At 46.2% G+C, this 20,065-nt stretch overlaps 2 protein-coding genes across 4 annotated transcripts in view; one reads left to right on the top strand and one right to left on the bottom strand.

Annotated features, from left to right (window-relative positions):
- CRYBG3 (crystallin beta-gamma domain containing 3) overlaps positions 1 to 11,265 on the top strand; it is a 123,065-nt gene extending 111,800 nt beyond the window's left edge. The window contains exons 19-22 of the mRNA XM_070455023.1: positions 1,460 to 1,583; positions 6,681 to 6,839; positions 8,673 to 8,832; positions 9,616 to 11,265. Coding sequence (XP_070311124.1) covers positions 1,460 to 1,583; positions 6,681 to 6,839; positions 8,673 to 8,832; positions 9,616 to 9,704 — 532 coding nt within the window. The 3' untranslated portion in view covers positions 9,705 to 11,265. The remainder of the gene's footprint in view (positions 1 to 1,459; positions 1,584 to 6,680; positions 6,840 to 8,672; positions 8,833 to 9,615) is intronic.
- An 83-nt stretch (positions 11,266 to 11,348) lies between these two features.
- The window catches only part of RIOX2 (ribosomal oxygenase 2), a 32,185-nt gene continuing 23,468 nt past the window's right edge, over positions 11,349 to 20,065 (bottom strand). For 2 of the 3 annotated variants that reach the window (XM_020879879.2, XM_070455025.1), the window contains 6 exons: positions 19,315 to 19,418; positions 16,240 to 16,342; positions 15,351 to 15,522; positions 13,643 to 13,731; positions 12,319 to 12,405; positions 11,349 to 11,665 (listed from right to left, as the gene is read on the bottom strand). In XM_020879879.2, the coding sequence (XP_020735538.2) occupies positions 11,507 to 11,665; positions 12,319 to 12,405; positions 13,643 to 13,731; positions 15,351 to 15,522; positions 16,240 to 16,342; positions 19,315 to 19,418 (714 nt within the window). In that variant the 3' untranslated portion in view covers positions 11,349 to 11,506. The remainder of the gene's footprint in view (positions 11,666 to 12,318; positions 12,406 to 13,642; positions 13,732 to 15,350; positions 15,523 to 16,239; positions 16,343 to 19,314; positions 19,419 to 20,065) is intronic. The other variant, XM_070455024.1, reaches the window with a different exon arrangement.

Raw genomic sequence — 20,065 nt, 5'->3', positions numbered from 1 at the left:
TTTTGTTTTGTCCTGTTTAATCCTCATATTATCCCACATCTCTGATCTGTGGTGGTAATGGGGGCAAGCTTCAATGCTTTTCAGTTGTGAAATTCATTAGATTAATATATAAGGAGGTCGAGTTGATTAGAACCTTATCTCGGTTTTATAACTGAGACTTCCCTGCCTGTCTAAAGAGTCTGCAGACCTGGAGAGGCAGCCCAGCCTCCCCATGGCCATACCGTCCTGACGGTGCACCAGTCTGATGGTGTAGGCTGTGTTAGCAGGAAGGGGTGCAGGGAAGATCGTCTGTCACGCTCGTCCATGCATAATTTGGCCAAGCCTGATCTCAGTTGTGGAGAGCTGCAGCTATGTCTGAACAAGCCACCTCATCTTCACACGTCCTTTCTGAAAGCACCGTGTGCCCTGACCTGGGGTCCTGCTGAGAAGTGCAGTTTCTCTTGGCGGTCCCAGCTTATTTTCCATTACTGTGTCCAGCTGGATAACCACCTCAGGCCGGGCTCGGCAAACCTCTACAGAGGAGGCCGGGTGGTCTTCTCCGTTTGTTGTCCGGCCTGCCCGTCACCTAATGCCATGGTGCAGAAGCGGCCGAGGCCAGTGCAGAAAGGAATGGGCATGACCGTGAGCGGTGGCGTAGGTCTCCAGGCTCCAGACGGACTCCGCAAAGCCCTGGACACTGCCCAGTTGGAAGGCCCCTGGGGTCCTGAGAAGTATTTGCAAAAGGAGCCACTCTGAAGAGTTCCGACGGGATTTCTGTGGACAATTTTAAGTAGTCACGGGAGGCGTTGTGGGAGGTGTGTCTGCAGGGGTTGCTGGAGCCGCGCAGAGAGGCTCTGAAGGGCGTGGGGCAGCAAGCCCAGAGCGGGAGAGGAAGCCGGTATTTTTTAACTGGGTAATGAGGGAGGGATTATCGTCTGTGTCTGAATCTTAGCATGTGAGGGGGGAAAACCTGGTATTATCCAAATAACACAGAATTCTAGAGCTGGAGGGAACCTTGTTTTGAAAGGAAGACAACCAGGTTCCTGCTGATCTTCTGAGCCACAGTCTAGTGTGCTTTCTCCTCATCCTCCTTGGTTTTTCCACTCAAATACACATTTTATGTGTATTTATGTGTATTTCTGGGACTCCCCTGGTGGTCCAGTGGCCAGGACTCCCGCACTCCCAATGCAGGGGGTGCGGGTTCAGTCCCTGCTCAGGGAACTGCATCCCACGTGCTGCAGCTGAGCGTTGCGTGCCCCAACTAAAGATCCCGCATGCCGCAGCTAAGACCGGGCGCTGCCAAATAAAATCAGTAAGTGGAAATAAACATGAAAATACACAACATTTTTTTCTCTGAATTACAGTCTACAAACCTAGAAATTGTAACGAATGAACCCTATGTGGTATAGTAAAAGGCATTTTTGATAAGAGATTGCTTTGTTTTAAGCATCCCATTTGTTTCTTTCCTGTTCTCGTATAGGTGGATAGCTTATGAAGGACCCAATTTCTTAGGAAGACAAATCCTACTCGAGCCTAATGAGATCCCAAATTGGAGAGCATTCAGTGGATGGAAAACCATTGGTTCCCTCCGTCCTGTGAAGCAGGTACAGAGAAAAGAACCGTGTGATCTAATAATATAGCTCAATTTCCTAGTAGAAATGTCATAAACCACAACATCTGAACGGTGGACCATTTAATTTAGTTTGCCATTTATGTTACAAGAGGATCCCATTAGGATGGGATCATAAAACTAAATCATGAAATTGTACCTAAGGTCAGTGTTGGGTTTTAGCTTTGAGTCTTAAAGTCTGACTGACCTTGTTGTCTTTTCATGGGGAAAATAAGTATGCTAAGCTCCATAGCAAACAATGGAGACAAAAATGAACTCTGAGTGCGCGCTAGTTTCACCTCCTGAGTATTTGGCTCCCCCCAGCCCCGCTTATGTAATACTCAGGATGCATCCTGGTGATTTAATGAACAGTGTTTATTGTACACCTACTGCTTGTCAGCCTTTTATGCAGAAACTTCCCACTGTTCTCTGGGTTCAGTCTCATCTCTCAGCACGGCCTGTGTGATCCGGCTCCCCCTGGCTTCTCCAGCCTTGTCTGGCTCCCCCTCACACGCAGGCTCTGTGCCACGCACCAGCACAGAGTGCCTTCCCACACTTACGGCCTCTGTCTAGAAGTTTCTTCCTTCATTCCTTGCCTGGCTAGTTCTTTGTCCCCCTTTAAGTTCATCTCAAGTGTCAGGCCCTCCAGGAGGTCTCTGTCAATCTAAGTTACATCCTTAGAGACCTGGTTCTGTTTCTACAAGACGCTGCCTGAGGTGTGTAGTGATGTGTTTGTTGGAGTGGGCACTTTCTAGCTCTGCAGCATGCCCCGTGAAGGGCTTCTCACTCTGCACTTCTGCCTGTCACAATGTCTGGCGCATTCTAGGCACTCAGGGACTGTTTTTTCAGTGAAGGAATGAATGTCTACATGGATAAGTTGAATGTTTGATACTATGTGAAAAATAATTACAGAAGATATATAAGGGTAGACATGATTTAGGCCTTACCGGAGCTTACATTTTCATTGGGTAAAACACGCCCAACTCAAAGCAGTCATATAAAATGCAAAATGGAGAGGAACCGAGATAGTGGACTAGAAAGACCCTGAGCTAACCTCCTCTCACAGGCACACCTAAGTCACAACTGTCTGCAGAACAACCATGAATGAGAAAGAGGGACCCACCAGAAAAGATCCTCTACCACTGAAGATATAAAAAAAGGAGCCACTAGGAGTAGGAGAGACAGATTTGCAATATAATCAGATCACATCTCCTGGGTGGGTGACCCAATAATTGGAGAATAGTTCTCCCAAAGGAGAGAGAGTCTGAGCCCCTAGCCTGGGGGCACTGCACTAGGAAGAGGATCCCCCATAGCATTTGGGCAGAAAAACTGAAGACATTTTTCCAAAAAGGAAATGCAGATGGCCAACAGGCACATAAAAATATGCTCAGCGTCACTAGTCATCAGAGAAATACAAATTAAAACCACTATGGGATATCACCTCCCACCTGTCAGAATGCTGTTTATCAAAAAGAATGCAAGAGAGAAATGTTTTTTTTGACGAACAGATGAACGGATAAAGACACACACTTGTGTGTGTACACAGGAGCATGCACATATGTGCACACCACGCTCATTCCCACCACTGTAGTTCTGTTGGTTCAGATCCTAGCTCTGCCACTCAGAAGCAGTGTGACTTTGAGTGAGTCACTGAACTTCTTGGCATCTCAGATTTGTCACTGGTGAAACAGTGATCCCATTCCTTACCCCTCAGTATCATCGTGAGGATTAAATCATCATGAGAACTGACACATCTGGCTCATGTTGCTGTGGTGACATGTTTATTTTGAAAGGTGTTTATTCCCAATGTCCTTGGAGAGAACCAGAGATGCCCAGCTGAGGGCTGCTAAGCATCAGTGCAGTTCCCTGGCAGTGCATGGTACGCATCTTCCTGCATCGCATCTTGCTTGTTTCTCAGTCCTGTCACACAGGATGATGGGGAACCACCCTGAAAAGCCGTGGGGAAAAAGCACGGCAGAAGTGGGATTTCAGTTTAGCTTATATATTTGTAGTAACACTTAATCCCATGTTGTTAGAAACGCTGGAAGCCAAGCTGGATGCTGAGAATATTTCCCTCACTTTTGAAAGGGGGTCCCTTGCTGGGAAGGGTATCCCTGGCTGTTAGTCAAGATAGCTAGAACAGTAGCCTCTGATTCTACATAGAAGCTTTTTTTAAAATATTAACATTGTTACTCTCCTTGAATTGTGCATTAGGAAATTATTCCTAGTTAAACATTTAATTTCAAAATAATACTTTAATATTTTCCCTTTGTTTATTTAGGCCAGAGCTTTGAAAACCAGCAGAGGAACTCTAGGTACCTATAACAATATTATGAGTCTTCCGTCCAATCACTCACCAAGCCCGACCCTGCTTAGCTGACATGATCAGACAAGTTCAGGCGCGTTCAGGGTGGTTTGGCCATAGATGGAAGTATATGGGTCATAATTCCTTTTTTTGGTAAGCCTCTTGGCACTGCTTTGGCTCATATTATTGTTTAGAAATTCAGGAATCATCAAAATGTGATCCTCTGAGGTTGGAAATTAGGACTTCAGTAAGGCATTTACAATGCATATCGGTGCTTTAATGTATTATCATAGAGAAGTCAGACTACAAGTGCATAATAAGGGTGATTATTACCTTACTTGAGCTAATTGATTAAAAACTGTGATGTTTGGTCCTAACATAAGTGGAACTGTCCTTTGTGAAGGTCACACCTGTTTTCTTACACGTACAAGGTAAGGAAACTGTTGTAAAGATGTAGTGAAGCCTCCAGAATTAATAACTGTGGGAGACTTATAGAATTATGATTCATAGACTCACGAATTACAGGAATTTAACACCTTACTGTTGCACTGTGAATATGGAAATAGTGGTTTGAAACAGTTAAAACACTTTACCAAGTAAGAGATCTTTTTCATCTGCTTTACATTACCAGATTTAAAAAACTTTACATTACCTTTTATTTGCTTATTTAAGTGCCCAGAAAACTAAGATCATGGCATCTGGTCCCATCACTTCATGGGAAATAGATGGGGAAACAGTGGAAACAGTGTCGGACTTTATTTTGGGGGGCTCCAAAATCACTGCAGATGGTGCTTGCAGCCATGAAATTAAAAGATGCTTACTCCTTGGAAGGAAAGTTATGACCAACCTACACAGCATATTAAAAAGCAGAGACATTATTTTGCCAACAAAGGTCCATCTAGTCAAGGCTATGGTTTCTCCAGTGGTCATGTATGGATGTGAGAGCTGGACTGTGAAGAAAGCTGAGCGCCGAAGAATTGATGCTTTTGAACTGTGGTGTTGGAGAAGACTCTTGAGAGTCCCTTGGACTGCAAGGAGATCCAGCCAGTCCATCCTAAGGGAGATCAGTCCTGGGTGTTCATTGGAAGGACTGATGCTGAAGCTGAAACTCCAGTACTTCGGCCACCTCATGCGAAGAGTTGACTCATTGGAAAAGACCCTGATTCTGGGAGGGATTGGGGGCAGGAGGAGAAGGGGACGACAGAAGATGAGATGGTTGGATGGCATCACCGACTCGATGGACATGAGTTTGAGTAGACTCCGGGAGTTGGTGATGGACAGGGAGGCCTGGCATGCTGCGATTCATGGGGTCGCAAAGAGTCGGACACAACTGAGCAACTGAACTGAAGTGCCCAGAATGTTTATTTCCATAGGAAGGCTAAACATAACACCAATTTACCAAACCTCAGCTGGCCTCACATTGATCCATCTTAAACTTCAAAATAGAATATTCATGGGTGGGCTTACCATAATGCCCTGTCGCACTTCCCTAGCTCTTACCTTTCTCAGCTTGAAAAGTGCTTCTTTATTCAGTAACAGATTATGTGTTACTGGTATCTGACAAGGTTCTAAGTGGGATGCCAACATCTGATCCAACATCTGACCCAAGGCAGGGATATTGAGTGTCCTGTATCACATTAAGACTGGAGGCCTAAGTCCTGGGGCTGAGAGAATAGTTTCTGGGGTGCTTCAGTCATGTGCTTCGTTCTTTTATCCTCCTATTCCACTGCCAACTTTGGACTTGGTCTCTTATTCCCCATGTCTCAGAGTAATGAGTGTATCTCTGCACAGGCCTTAGAGCCTCAGGGTGAATAGGGAGGGTTTTGGCACAGGCAAACCTGGTTTTTCCATATCTGTGTTACCCTTATTTGTAAGAATGCAGATCGGAATTATACTTTCTTTTCTGTTTTCCCTGTGGTGTTTTTGTTTTAATTTTTGGCCATACCCTGCAACATGCAGGATCTTAGTTCCCCAACCAGGGATCAAACCTGTGCTCCCTGCAGTGGAACTATGGAGTCTTAACCACTGGACCACCAGGGAAGTCTCTTGTATTCTCTTAAAGGGTTGTTCTGGTCATTGATTCTGATAAGCATTTAGGACTAAGTCTCAATAAATAGTAACTGTGATCCTTAGAGGCAAGTCCTAGACTTATTTGAAAACTTCCTGTATATTCCAGGCCCAAGAGATGAAATTCTGTTACCCAATTTTTGAGTAGCTACACAGTGACCACCTATATGCAAGGCCTCTTTCCTTGAAATATCAAGGTCAATTTCAACAAAGTATAAATAGAAACAAAAAAATTACCAGAGGGCCCTCAGCCACCTGGGTTTTTCACAACCTCCCACAGCAGTCTTTTGGCACTTAATCATAGCACATGCCAGTGTGTCTTGTTATTGTACCTTGCCTGCTCAATTGTTATTCCACCCATGGAGGCAGTGCCTTGCCCTTATTCTTACTCCCCCAGCCTTCCCCAGACCTGCAAGGACATACTAGTTACTGATGAACCTCATTAAGTCCCTAATTCTGCACCTGCCCCTTGTCATAGCAGAATGTGAGTGAATGAAACTATGACCTCTCACCCTCCCGAGTATATTTCAGAAAAGACAATAGAGACTACGATTTAAGGTATGTGCTCAGTGGTGTAAGGACTTTTTAGTGGAAAATTTGAAATGGATATAAATAAGCTAAATTCTGTTTCTACATGTTTCCTTCAAGTTTCCCTTGGAAAGGGCTGATTTCCAGATTCAAAGGGTATTTTTCTAACTGGCTCTGCCCCTCCTGCCACAGCCCGCAGTGTACATCAGAATAAGGAACCGAGCCCAGAATGGGTACCTAACAGTCACCGGAAACGTGGCCGACACCAGGGCAACCTCTGTGTGCATCTCTCCCTACAGCGGGAAGAATACTCAGATCTGGCACTACTGCCGAGGGCTCTTTAAATCCAAGGTAACCAGCCCCACCAATCGTATAGCCTGCTTGTTGACCTTTGGTCGTTTAGAAACCAGGATTGTCCCAAATCAAATGGCATGATGCAATTAATGCAACTTCCTATGAATAGTTTGCTGCATGATTATAAAAACATTGACATATATTACTGAAGCATTGAAGTGAAATGGATTTACAAATTAGACTTTTTCTAGCAAAAAATTCTGTTTTAAAGTAAAAAGACTAATACATACTAATTGTTTTAAAACAAGTGATAAAAGTCATTGCAGCCAAATGGATGGTGTGCTTTTCTGAGATGCTTCTTACACTCTGTGGCCCGGATCAATTGAGCTGTCTTTGTGATTCCAAACACGTTGAATTGAACCTTTCTCATCTTCAAAACGGGCTCCCCTGGTAGCCCAGCTGGTAAAGAATCTGCCTGCAATGCAGGAGACGTAGGTTCTATCTTTGGGTTGGGAAAATCCCCTGGAGGAGGGCATGGCAACCCACTCCAGTGTTCTTGCCTGGAGAATCCCCATGGACAGAGGAGCCTGGCGGACTACAGTCCATGGGGTTAAAAAGAGCTGGACATGACTGAGCAACTAAGCACGTCTTCGGAACAGACAATGAAGGTAGAAGAAAGCTGCTGCTTTTGGAGGAAGTTTAGAAAATAGAATTCAGGTTTCTTTGGTTTTCTGCACCCGTTCTATTATGTTTGATGGTATGGGGAATAAGACACCAGTTTTATTAAATCACCAGTGGACTAGCGACGTCTTTCTCATGCTTCAACAGAGATGAAAAGCACTTAAATGTAATTATTGTCTGGGTATCCAGCACATCAACCAATGTTTTTATAAGAAAAATAAGCTCGACCTTATATATTTAAGCTAACACGGACTCAGTGTTTAATTCTAATTCAGCAAATCTTTATTTAACCATCTGTTGTCAGATCTGGATGTTCTTTTAAAAACAAATAGCTCAGGCGTCCCTGGTGGCTCAATCCAGTCCACCTGCAATGCAAAAGTGAAAGTGAAAGTCGCTCAGTCATGTCCAACTCTTTGCAACCCCATGGACTATACACATAGAGGCCAGGGAATTCTCCAGGCCAGAATACTGGAGTGGGTAGCCTTTCCCTTCTCCAGGGGATCTTCCCAGCCCAGGAATTGAACCCGGGTCTCCCACACTGCAGGCAGATTCACCAGCTGAGCCACAAGGAAAGCCCGAGAATACTGCAGTGGGTAGCCTATCCCTTCTCCAGGGGATCTCCCCACCCCAGGAATCGAACCAGGGTCTCCTGCATTGCAGGCCGATTCTTTACCAACTGAGCTATGAGGGAAGCAATGCAGAAGACCCAGGTTTGATTCCTGGGTCAGGAAGATCCCCTGGAGAAAATGGCAACCCATTCCAGTATTCTTGCCTGGGTGGGAAATCCCATGGACAGAGGATCCTAGTGGGCTACAGACAGGTGGGATTCCAAGATGTTGGACACGACTTAAAGACTGAACCACCACCATACTGAGACTTACATGATTTCTAAAATGATATGTGCTTTTCTGACACTCATCTGTACCATGGAAAATTATGATTCCTTCCAACCACAGCAGTTTGAGATTCAAGGGATCACAGGAAAAAAAAAAAAAGTACCTCTAGTTCAGTAGGTTTATTTCCATACTTTCACCTTCCCTCAGCCATAACAACTGAAAAAGTGGACTGAGATTATAATTTTAGATTTAGTTTTAGATCTTGTTTTCTTTTTAGATGGGCTTGTCTGATTTACTCACATGAAAGAAAAAGGACTCAGTCCAGCTGCTTTGAGCACATGCGGTACTGCCGATGTATTTCTTGACCTTTCAGGCCAGTGACACGTGTCTGGATGTCATCGGTGGTCGAGACACACCAGGAGCTAAAGTCGCCCTCTGGACGGAACACGGGCAGTTCAGGCAGAAGTGGAGACTGAACAGAAACGGGACCATCAGCTCCTACCTCAGTGATCAGCTGGTCCTTGATGTTAAAGGTAGGCCTATGACCAAAGCCAGTGTGTTGTGTCCTTGGATATTCATTTTGAATTCCAAACCTCCACCTCCTCCTGGGTGAAAGAAGCCCTTATGTATAAGGGAAATATTAAGTCGTTTTTAATTATACTTTAAAAAGCTGATATGCCATTTTAACAAACAACAAGCAAAACAATTAGCTATAGGTGGATCAAAAGCCTAAGGACCAAGCCTATGAAGGTGTTTACCAGTACAGTGGTAAAATTTTCATTTGCTATGTGATCTTTGAGAACATTTCAAAATTTGAAGCATCACCAACCGTAACATGTCATCCGGTCCCTAAAGAAACATCTCTGACTTTCTGTTCTGAATTGTGTGGTTCTTCAAATTTATAGTGGGTATCACTTAAACTCACTTTTGAATGCAACAAGGTCAGGGCCAGTATTATTCAGCGCTGGTGCTTTAGTTGGGTTAGTCACCGCCACTCTTGGTGTAGAAACGAACATGCAGTGTGACAGAGGTGAACGCTCAGAGCACTGTGTGCTTAGGCATCCCACTGCTGAGCACATCATTCACACATCTCCATGTTACACTGCTTAGCTCTTTAGTCCCTCCTGTGAGGTCCAGGTTGAGGTGAACGGCTACACCGCTTTAACCTCAGTTTCCCACTCAGACCATCGCTTTTATAAAGACATACGAATCTACCCCACCAGCAAGTGGGCTGAATGAAAGCCTTCTGACAGTTGTGAAATTGTTAAGCACCTGTGTGAACAAATTAATCTTTCCTTTTGGAATTGCTATTTTAGGAGGAAATTATTATGACAAAACTCACGTAATTGTAAACCAGCCCCTGGAGGGAGAAGAAACACAGAAATGGGACATTGAAATATTGTGAGAGAGTCCGCAGGTCCCTGGAGAGCACGGAGGCAGAAGGGGCCTGCCCGTCCTAGGCTCTGGGGCCACCGAGCGGAACGGACTTCTCCCCCAACCGTGCAGACTGTTGCTCTTCACCATGAAGAGCTCAAAATATGCTTGCCAGCTGTTCAGCGTTCCTGTGAAGAATGCGTTATGATCTCTGGAAGGTTCTACTCCCGCGTGATCTCCGGCTTCGGTGAGCAGGTTTTTTGAAGTCTGTTTTCTCTCCTTTCTACCAAACACAAATCCTATTCCCGACAGTTACAGGACACTGCTGACGCTATCACCCTGTATTAGCGATTAACAACTAAGTGTGTGGTTGACTGCCAGGCACAGTCCTACAGGCGAAGTCCTACAGGTCAAGTCATACTTGTAAGAAGATGAATCCTTTTGTCGCAATATCTGAAAACATACTTAGTAAACCTTACTATTAAGCTACTGTATTAGATACACATTAGAAGTTCTCTCTTGAAGCTTCTATATGAAGTACCATAAGTTTTCACACTTGTAACTCACCCCAGGAAGGGACCTCAGCAAGTACAGGAGTCTTTACTGTTGCCTGATCCTTTAAAAATGCACAAATAGCCTGTGGCTGTCCTTTCTCTCTTGGATGACAACACTAACTATGTGCTGATCTCACCTGATCTACCCTCAAGTGTTTATAAGGAAGGACTCTGTCACCTGCGTATAATAAATTTTCCTTTGCCTAAAGTAAAGGGAAATTTTAAGTTAAAACCAAGTAGTATTTCAGCCTTGACTATACCATTTTCCTTTACAAAATGTGACAAGCAACTCAGTTTTTCACTTCCATTTTAAATAGCTTTCATTCAAGCAAAATCAGGTAGGATATTGTCTTAGACTTAAGTCTCAAGTAAGCATTACCACCATCACTATAGAATTCTCAAGCATTTTTCCCTCCTAAGTTGGTTTTAAACTTACACTGAGATAACTGTTCTCTTCATCCCCAACTTTTGCCAGTAAAGCTGGAAAATGTCTGCTCTATTTTTCTATAGAAAGATTAAATTTTCCAGTGATATTTTAAAAAATATCAATCTATATGCACTTTAGAATGTAAAGTAACAGTGAACTGTTTAAACTCAAAGACCCACTATTTTGACTATTTTTTATAGCAACTTGGTCTTTCCATGTAAATATTATTGGGGATTTTTCTTCCTTCAATCTCAGGCTCTTTCGTAGTCTTTCAGACAACACCTATAAAACTCCCTTGCCCATAGATGTGAGTGCCTCTTATTAAATGTGGCAGTATTATTTAATGAAATTTGTTTTAGGGTAACTTTATTTTAATAGCGGGGGGCTTGTGTATACACAAAGGTATGGTATGTATATTTTCACTGTAAAAAACCAAGTTAAAAAATTTTCTTCATGTTAATTGTTTAAAATTTTTCTAGAGCCAGTGAGGCTCTTTAAAGAAGTTATTTCTTCCAAAGAACACCAGGTAATGACAGTTAAATTTAAATGATACCTTTATTGGAGCTGTGCCTTTTCTACCACACTGGATTAAATAAACTTGTTGAAATATGGCTTTTGTCACTTTCTGGGACATTGAGTAATTTGCTCTTCTTCTATGTACATCTATTAGTACATATGGCCAACTGATCACCTGTAAGAGGTAGAGCTCATTTTATTAACTACACAGGTAAGGAAAGTTACATTCATCGTGTCCTTGGCTCAAAGCAACAGGAGTCCCCAGCACACAAATCTCTGCAGAATCAAGTGTCTAGTATTTTACAAATACATATTACTACTGAAGCAGCAAAGGCACTAGACTACTTGGATTAAACATTCTGTCCAGAGGGATAATACCAGGTTTTGCTTTTCCTCATCTGTAGTCAGCTTCAGGTCCTTGACAGAAATAGCTGAACTGGTCCAAAGTTGCTTTAGTGCATCCATATGTGATAGAGGAAAGCGAAGTCCATGAGGCTGAAAAAAGATGAACCAGTCATTTAAGTGCCATTTCCATAATTCTCAATGCATCATTACTGAGATCCTTCGTAAGAATGAAACTTGTTACAGGTAACCTATTTACAAAAACTACAAACTGTAATTAGATAACTTATAAAAGGCAATGATTCCCTTGTGAAAACTCAGACTTCATGAAAGGCCTATTAGTCACTTGGGGCCTCCCCGGCAGCCCAGTGGTTAAGACTCCACCTTCCAATGCAGGGGCCACAGGCTGGATCTTTGGTCAGGGAACTAAGATACTATAGGCCGTCGGGTGTGGCCCAAATTTTTTTTAGAAAGTTGCAGAGAAACAGTCCCTACTGGCCAAATCAAAATACATTAGAATAAAAAGTCTTAAAAGAAATACTAGTCATTTGAAATGCTGCGTATTTGTTACTTTACACCTCCCCTGCAAGGCCACAGGTGCCACGCGAGTGTCTTTTAAAGTGGGTAGGTGTTTATATATTATAGAAATGTCTGCCTTAACTATCCCTGTGAAGGGCTGTCAACTTGTGAAACGTTAAGTCCACACTGCAGTCACAGAAAAGCCCATTACCCATACTCAGAGGTAACAGAGTCCTCCCTCCAAGCACCAACCACAGCAAAGACGTGCATCTTGGGCTGGAACAAACCTCTGTTTCCTCATGTCCCATCATGTGTGTGTCTCTCCTGTTCTTTAAGGAATGATAGACATAAACCATCTTCTCTCGCGTTTCATCCTTCAAAAAATGAAAAAAGCTGTCAACAACAAAATACTGACCACTGGGATGCTAGGAGGCTTTTCCAGTAATATAGGGCAATACCAAGAAAAATCTCAATGCCTCAGTGCTTAAGTGAAATTTATTGAATACTAAAGAATCTTCCTGGCAAAAAGTTGAGATGTAAACATGCAGATGCATAAATACAATGTACAATGAATGTATTTTTTTATAGTTCTCATAGATTACTATCTGTATGTAGCAAATAAGCACTTGTAAGTAATTTTTTCAAAAGATAACAGCCCCTTCAGAAACTTTAATTGAAAAAACCATTTCTATTTCAACTTACCAATGAAACATTCAAGTTTCTTCATTTAACCATACCTGCACTCTTTGTGCATCAGAAAAAATTTAATATTCCTAGGTATACATAAATTTTCAATTTATGAACACCAGAGTAAATATTAATTCTAAATATCAGCCATGTGATCTATAAAAACCTTCCTTCCACTTATCGTAGGCTTCCCCTCCCTCTGTATCCACCCTACACAGGGAAGTTTACTGTCTCTTCCAGCACCTTGGGTCATTCCTTGTCACCTCTTAGATGAGGATCAAACACTGACCCAAAATAAATGCCTCAAACTAACTGATTATCAGAATAACTAGTTTTTTTTTTTAAATGAGGCTGTGGGAGTATATAATCTCAAGGTTTCCATGTATGTTATATATTAAGTTTTCATGGGGTTTGGCCCTGATGGCTAGAACAGTCTGGTTATGGAGACATCCAGGTGCCCCTGACTCCCAACCTCACTAGTCATTCACGGGCCCCTCCCAAGAAAGCTGAGCAGGAGGACCAGGGTGAAGCCAGCCGGTGTGGGAGAACTCCCAAGGGTTTTAGGGTTGTGAGGGGCACTTTAATAAAGGCAGAAGTCCCACCCCAGAGCAAGACCAGAAACCTATACTGAAAATTTGGCAAAGGCAACCTAGCCCTAATTAGGAGGCAGAAACCAGACACTAATCACTAGGGGAAGAAGCAGAGTTCTGTGGGGCTAAGGACAAACCCTCAAATGCCCAACGGGCAGGAAACTTTGGAACCAGAGCAGTGAGATCTGGGTATAATCTGATCTAGAGCGATGGGACCAAACTGTGAGGAGGAAGATTCCCAGAGGAGGCGGGCAGGGCCACCTGTCAGCCTGATAACCTGAGGCCTGCGACGGAAATGCCTTGAGTGGAACCCTCTTCCCTTCTGGATACTCACGGATGGGTCCTGATCGGGTCCTACGGTGAGGACCACGTGGTCTCTAAACTGCAGTCTCACTGTGCTGTTCAAGCCCGGGAACTGTCCACCTAGGAAACCCAGAGAGAAAGCAGGCTCAAACTTGTTTGCAGGAGCGACTGTTTGGGAAAATTAGTTAACAACGTGCAGGTGAATCCAAACACGGGGCATCTGCTCCAACTCCGAAGGTTCACAGCGATGTTAAAAATACCGCTTACATCCCAGTGGACCACATTCTTACACTGAAGACAGATGTCAATCAGATAAATAACAATAGACGTTTGTAAGTTCATCAAAAGGCCGTCACCAGTACCTGGGGAGCACACACTATCACAGTACAGACTGGGCCACCCGCCTTCTGCGCGGAACGCTCTCACCGCTCCAGCTTCTATCCCTGACCTGCTCCACATGTGGACTCCAAAAGGACTTCCTGAGCTCCAAGCGCACCATCCCTCCAATGACCAAGGCGAATTATTCAGTCTAGGTAGGTCAAGCGCTACGTCATTAAAAAAAAAAGCCACCTAATAAAGTGCACAGAAACAACTCTGTTTCCTAGATTGGATTTAACTTAATAAAAAAGCAGCCACTACAGACAGACCAGCCTGACAAGGGGATCTGGTTGGAGACAGAGGTGAGGGAACTTAATATTGACAGTAAGGGCTAAGACAGGGAAAACTTCAGATGAAATATCCTGGGACATAAGCTGATACTCAGAACTGAACTGTTCTGCTAAAGATTAAACTATGTGCTGGGAAAATTGCTGTTTTGAGTAGATGCATCAAAAACATTCTAAACTCCTCCCCACCTCAGATTACAATAAAAATGTACATAGAATGAATGTTAGAAGGGACCTTGTAGATTGTGTGTCTCACTGGTCCTCCACGGGCGATGGCTAAGGCTTTTAGAAAAGTTGAGTGACCACACGTGCCCCTCTCCTGGCTGGCCTGAGGGCCTGCTGCTTTACCAGCGGTCACTCCATCCTCACTTCACTCCTCCTGCTACCAACCACAACTAGGATTTACAGGAGACCCAATCCGAGAATCTCTATTTCCCAACAGCATCCAACCCAGAGCAAAGCCCGACTTCCTGAACCCTCCTGAAATCACCTAACTCAAACCCAAATCCTAGGAATCCTTTCCTGCACTCCTTTTACTGAGATGTCTGCAGTCCCCAGCAGCATGCTATCTCCCCTGTTACAAGTCAATAAACAAAGCTCTGACCAACTACAGGAGCATGCTGCAGCCTGAGCCCCAGAACACTGGAATCACCATCCACCCAGACGTCTATCCACATCATCTGTAACTTAAACCTGTCACAGGTAGTCACCTGGGACTTGGGGAAGGTCTGTGATGAGCCTGCGAATTCTTATAGTTCACCTGCTGATGGCAGCGTTTTACCCATCCCTGAGCTCATTTCCAACAAGATTATTGCAGTGTTCAAGTTCTTGAAACTTCCTGCAGATGATGAATTGCAGAGGGGCCATAAATACATACTCCTCACCCCAAACCACAGGGTTCTCATTCCCCATCAAGCAGCGTGTCCTGTCCAACCTTAACACACTTAAGGACAGGCTCACGTTCACCCTGAAATGCTTCATACTTCCCACCAACTCAAAGAAGTGCACACCCAGAAAAGCATCAAAATATCCCACATTAGCCCCTGACCCCCCAGAAGAGACAGCAAGCTCCACCTGGTGCCGTAAGCTCTGCTCCGTCCCCCGTACAGTAAGGTGGGAGTCTGTTCGCAGCAAAATCCTTCTTCATGTCTGCTGAAGGCAGTTCTTTGGTGCCCTCCAGCCGGTCTGCAAGCATCCTCAGAAAGCCACTTAATCTTCTTGTTGCAACAGCTGTGGTTTCCACCTGCTGGAAACACAAAAGTGAGTCCTGGCCCAGACTCCAGCCACCTTCCCGCCCAGGCCCCGTCTCCAGAGGGGTGCAGCGGGCGCCACCCCCGGACAGACACGGGTCCACGCCACTCCCGTAAGGGCAGCAGCCCTTTATGTCCTCTTAACCACCACTCCCTGTAGCTGCCTACCGTGTGCAAAAAAAAAAAGATCAATTTTTAGCATTTTGCCTAGAAAGAGGGCTCCCTGGGAATATGGTGCAGTCTTGGCCTTGCCTTTTGAAGAAAAAAAATCACTGTCTTGAAGTGACTGCTTCAGACCATGAAGGCACCTTTGCTCAACTCAGCCCTAATGCATCCATCATCTCAAAACCTGCCAACAGGGTAAAATCAGGGTGGACAGGAAAGCCAGGGAGCACACGGAGGCCAGGCTCTCGTTGGTCTCTCCTAACCTGGGATCGCACATGTGCTGAGGCTATAGTTCCTGAGCCACATGAGTTATTCAGCCACCTATTCACTCAGCGCTCCCAGGGCTCTCAGTGCTGCTGCCAGCCTGAAATACAGGAAGTGGGCCATCTGCATACCACTGCTGGTCCAAGTAATGTGCAGCACCCCGTTCGTTTGCAAACCACCCAGCCCAGCAGGAGACAAGCTTGGCTCATGTGGGGAGAAGGGTTCTGGGGTCCTGGGCGGGAGCCACAGCTGCCCCTCCCTCCCCACCTGCCCTCGCTCCTTACCAGGAGCAGCTGCCGGGGGATGCCAGCCCGGAGTGCCACGTCTGCCTTGGCAGTGTCAAACACGAGCCCTGAGATGGTGTCCAAAAGGAAATCTCCCCAAGAACTGGAACACATGCCAAGTTAAAAAAAAAAAAAAAGAAAAAACAAAACAATGAAATCATAAATGTGAATGAAACACTGATTATAAAAGCTTCAAGCTACAAACCACCACACCAATCCCCCTGCCCTGACATCTTGAGTTCCAATAATTTCACATCACTCAGCATAAAAACTTAAGAGCATCATCCATCACAGGCTTCCCTTTCCCCCACCTCAGACACTCACATGCAAAGTTAAAGGTGGGAAGCTAGGCTCTATTCATGATTTATCTTAAATATAAAGATATCAGAATTAATTACAGACTGTCATAAAGTAGGAAGTTCAAAGGAACAATTTTTTTTAAATGTTTCAGCTACATAACTGCCTTGAGAGTTTTGCAGAAAAGTAACTCTCAATCATTAGAGGACCTAAAAAAATGTGTATGTGCAAAAAATCCAAAAAGCAATATATGTAGGGAAACAGCAAGATCCTGGACTGTGCAATTATCTCAAGAGTTAAACATGACATTTTCCTTTGTTTCTTAAAAAAGAAAAAGAGGGGCACTGTTCTCAGTAAAGTATCCAACATCAACAATTTCAAAACGATTTACTCTGCAACTTGTTAAACTCTAATGATGGTTTTATTGGGGTAGAAGAGAGAAGCCCGACGCCAAAAATGCCATTCAGGACCAGCGTCGGTGTTCAGCTTCGTCTGCTTTTCCTCCGGGGCGTTCAGAATCGCTCACTCCTAAATATGTGTCAGTGTAAGACGCACACGCTGTGGGGATGCTCTCTCTATAAACATTTCTGAGCTGCTCAAAATTTCCCTCTGTCACCAGCAGGTTTCAAATTGCTGGCTACATGCAAAATGAAAATTCACAGTATGACTTTTGCCTCTCACTCTGTAAGCAAAATTGACACTTTTGTGCTTACCTCCTGGAAGTGGCAAAGGAGGACAAGAGCCACGTGACAGACACTTCCCCCCAGGCATCCACCCCCACCTGGTGGCCTCACCGGTTTCTGACAAAATGCTACACCCAACCTCACACCTTTGAAGGCAGACCTGGAGGACACACGCAGACCTCACAGCAGCGTGAAACAGTATCGTCCTTCGAGGGGTCCCAGGTACAAGTCCCACAGCATTAGCTCATGGAGTTAAAGTGCAGCTATGACACTGAGCTCCGCGCTCTTCTAGGAGACTGGATCTTGGGCTGCAGTTTAGAAACAACACCTCTGGAGGGGTTCACCTTCCTAAATCGGTCAGATCGACATGCCACTCTCTGGGACAGCAGGCCCTAAATGCCACCCTTGAGAAGGCTTAGGGAAAGGCCGAATCTTCACCCTGCCATAGCACAGGACATCCTCGCGTCACACTGTCCTGTTCTGGCAGCGGCCCCACCGACGAGCACGAGTCGGCATCACCGTGCCCACCCTCAGCCGGCAGGCATCCTAAGTCAGGCAGCTCTTCCAGCCCTGCCGACTGCAGGAGGGGTGGTGGGACCAGGGAAAGCTACCAGTTCTTCTCCTGGGACTGGGAAATAGTCACCTGGTGGTAGCAAAAGCTCACGGGGTCAAGGAGATGGAGGGAGTCAGAGAAGGAACTGACGAGCCTCGTGACATGCCAGTGTTGTGAGTAAATCAGGAACTGAGGAAGGAAGATGGGGGAGTGAAAACCAAGGGAGCCAGAAAACCAGCTGATGGCTGCAAGAAAAATGAAAGAGGAAGAACTAGGGAAAGACGCAGCAGCTGAGTGACCGACGACAGGACACCAGAGGACGGACGCTCCCGGGGCCCAGAGCTGCCGCGGTCCGGAACGGGCTCCTGCTGCCGCCTCCCCGCGGCCCGGCTCCCGCTGCCGGCTCCCCCAATCGCCCTCGGAAACCTCGCTCTGCACCGGGCCCAACCGTGGTGAGAAGGCGTTTTACACGAGAGAACCATAAAACAGGCTCTGCCTTCTGGCCAGACCCCCGCTGATTTCCTCTTGTCCCTTAAACACCGCGGCTCACTTCCTGCTGCAAAGCCAGAAGAGGCGGAAGAATGCTTGCTCCCTTGCTGTCCAAGGTAACAGCTCCCGGCTAGGAGGACCCTGTTCCTCAGGCCTGGAATGTCCGGTCCCACCGCCACTGACTCATCCCCTCGGCTCCCTCAGTTTGGGGGTCAAGTCCGTGCTGAAGCCTTCGGGATGCCCCAGCCTAGCTAACCGCACCCCTCTGCTCCCAGGGACTCCTCCGCAAAGCTCTGATGGGACATGTCACGCTGTCTGGGAATACACACGTCTCCCCTCCTTCCACCGTGACCGGAGTAGAAGTCCTCCCAAAGCCCCTTCGGCCCTGCGCCTACCATCCCTGCAGCCACGACAAGGCCCAGGGCTCCTGTGGATAAGCCAGTGATGGGCGCTTTTAACGGGACCGGACTAGCCAGGCCGCTGCCACCGGGAAACCCCGGGCAGGCCCGCTGCCCGGCTCCTGTCATTGACAAGGCGCTCGCTGAACTGGAAGGTGGTTTTAATTGGAACTGTTTTCAGCACATGTGCTTCTAGGACTCACTGTTCCAGACATCCTTTCCGACTTTAATGAACTGTAAAACCTGGAAACCTTATGGAGACCCAGAGGTTTCCGAGCCGCAGAGTTTCCGTTCGGGGTGATGACAATGTTTCGGAAACGGACAGTGGGGATGGCTGCACAACACTGTGAATGCAATTAGCGTCACTGAGCTGGACACTTAAAAATGGTTAAAATGGTCTATGAATTTTTTTGCCACAATAAAAAACCTTTTTTAATGGAGACAGTGAGTGGGTGGGGGTGGGAGCCTGGAGTCCCAGACACACCGCCACGCCCCAGCCGGGCCTGTCTTCCCGATCCCGGCAGCCTGGATGTGGGCAAGTCCCAGTGATCCGGGTGAGACGGGGTCACGACGGCCCAGGAGGGGGCCCAGGAGGACACGGCAAGACTAGGAAGCCAGCAGGGATGGGGACGCGAGGTCAGAGGCCAGGGCTTACCTGCTCTGGTAGGTGCTGATGGTCACGTGCGTGGAGTGGGCCAGCCCCTCGGGAGTGGCCGCCTGATGGATGGTCCCTCTGGGAAAGTACAGCAAGTCTCCCGGCTACACGAGGACAAGGGGGAAGCGGTCAGTGGGGGCGTGCCTTCTTGGTCCTCTGTAGAGGCTGTGAGTTTCAGTTCTGCGTTCTAGAAACCTCTGAGTGGCGAGCAGGCAGTGGTCTGCATGCTGGGCTCTGTGGGGTCCACTGGTCAAGCTCTGCTGTGGCTGTGAGCCTGTCCCCAGGAACCCAATCCTGGAGAGGCTTCCGGCGCTTGAAGCCACTTTCTTTCTTTGTAACCTGAGGACAGACACCCCTAAAACTAGCCCGGGATCAAGGTGAGAGCCTGCACCCACCCTCCACACCCTTCAAAGGGCGTGGTGAGGAGGGACAGCTCTGGGGCTCGCTGGCTGGGGACCCCAGCATGTTACTTAACCCACCGAGGCCTCAGTTCCTTTATGTGTAAAAGGGAAGCAATTGCCCCACATCTCACAGGATTACTGGAGCACTAAGGAGACGACAGAGCCACAGCTCTTGGAGCAAGGCTGGGCACGTGGCTGTATTATCATTTTTATTTTACCCGCTGACCCATACAGTCTGTGCGGTCTCCCAAGCAGGGCCCACATCCATCCTGTATCCCAGGGCCTAATCCACCTAAGCTTCTGGCACACACAGGCTCAACAGATGTTCGGAAGAAGGGATGAAAACCCTG

Source organism: Odocoileus virginianus, chromosome 25 (genome assembly GCF_023699985.2).
Source record: "Odocoileus virginianus isolate 20LAN1187 ecotype Illinois chromosome 25, Ovbor_1.2, whole genome shotgun sequence".
NCBI lineage: Eukaryota > Metazoa > Chordata > Mammalia > Artiodactyla > Cervidae > Odocoileus > Odocoileus virginianus.
The sequence above is the reverse complement of the archived record's forward strand: the minus strand, read 5'-3'. Positions and strand labels throughout refer to the sequence as shown.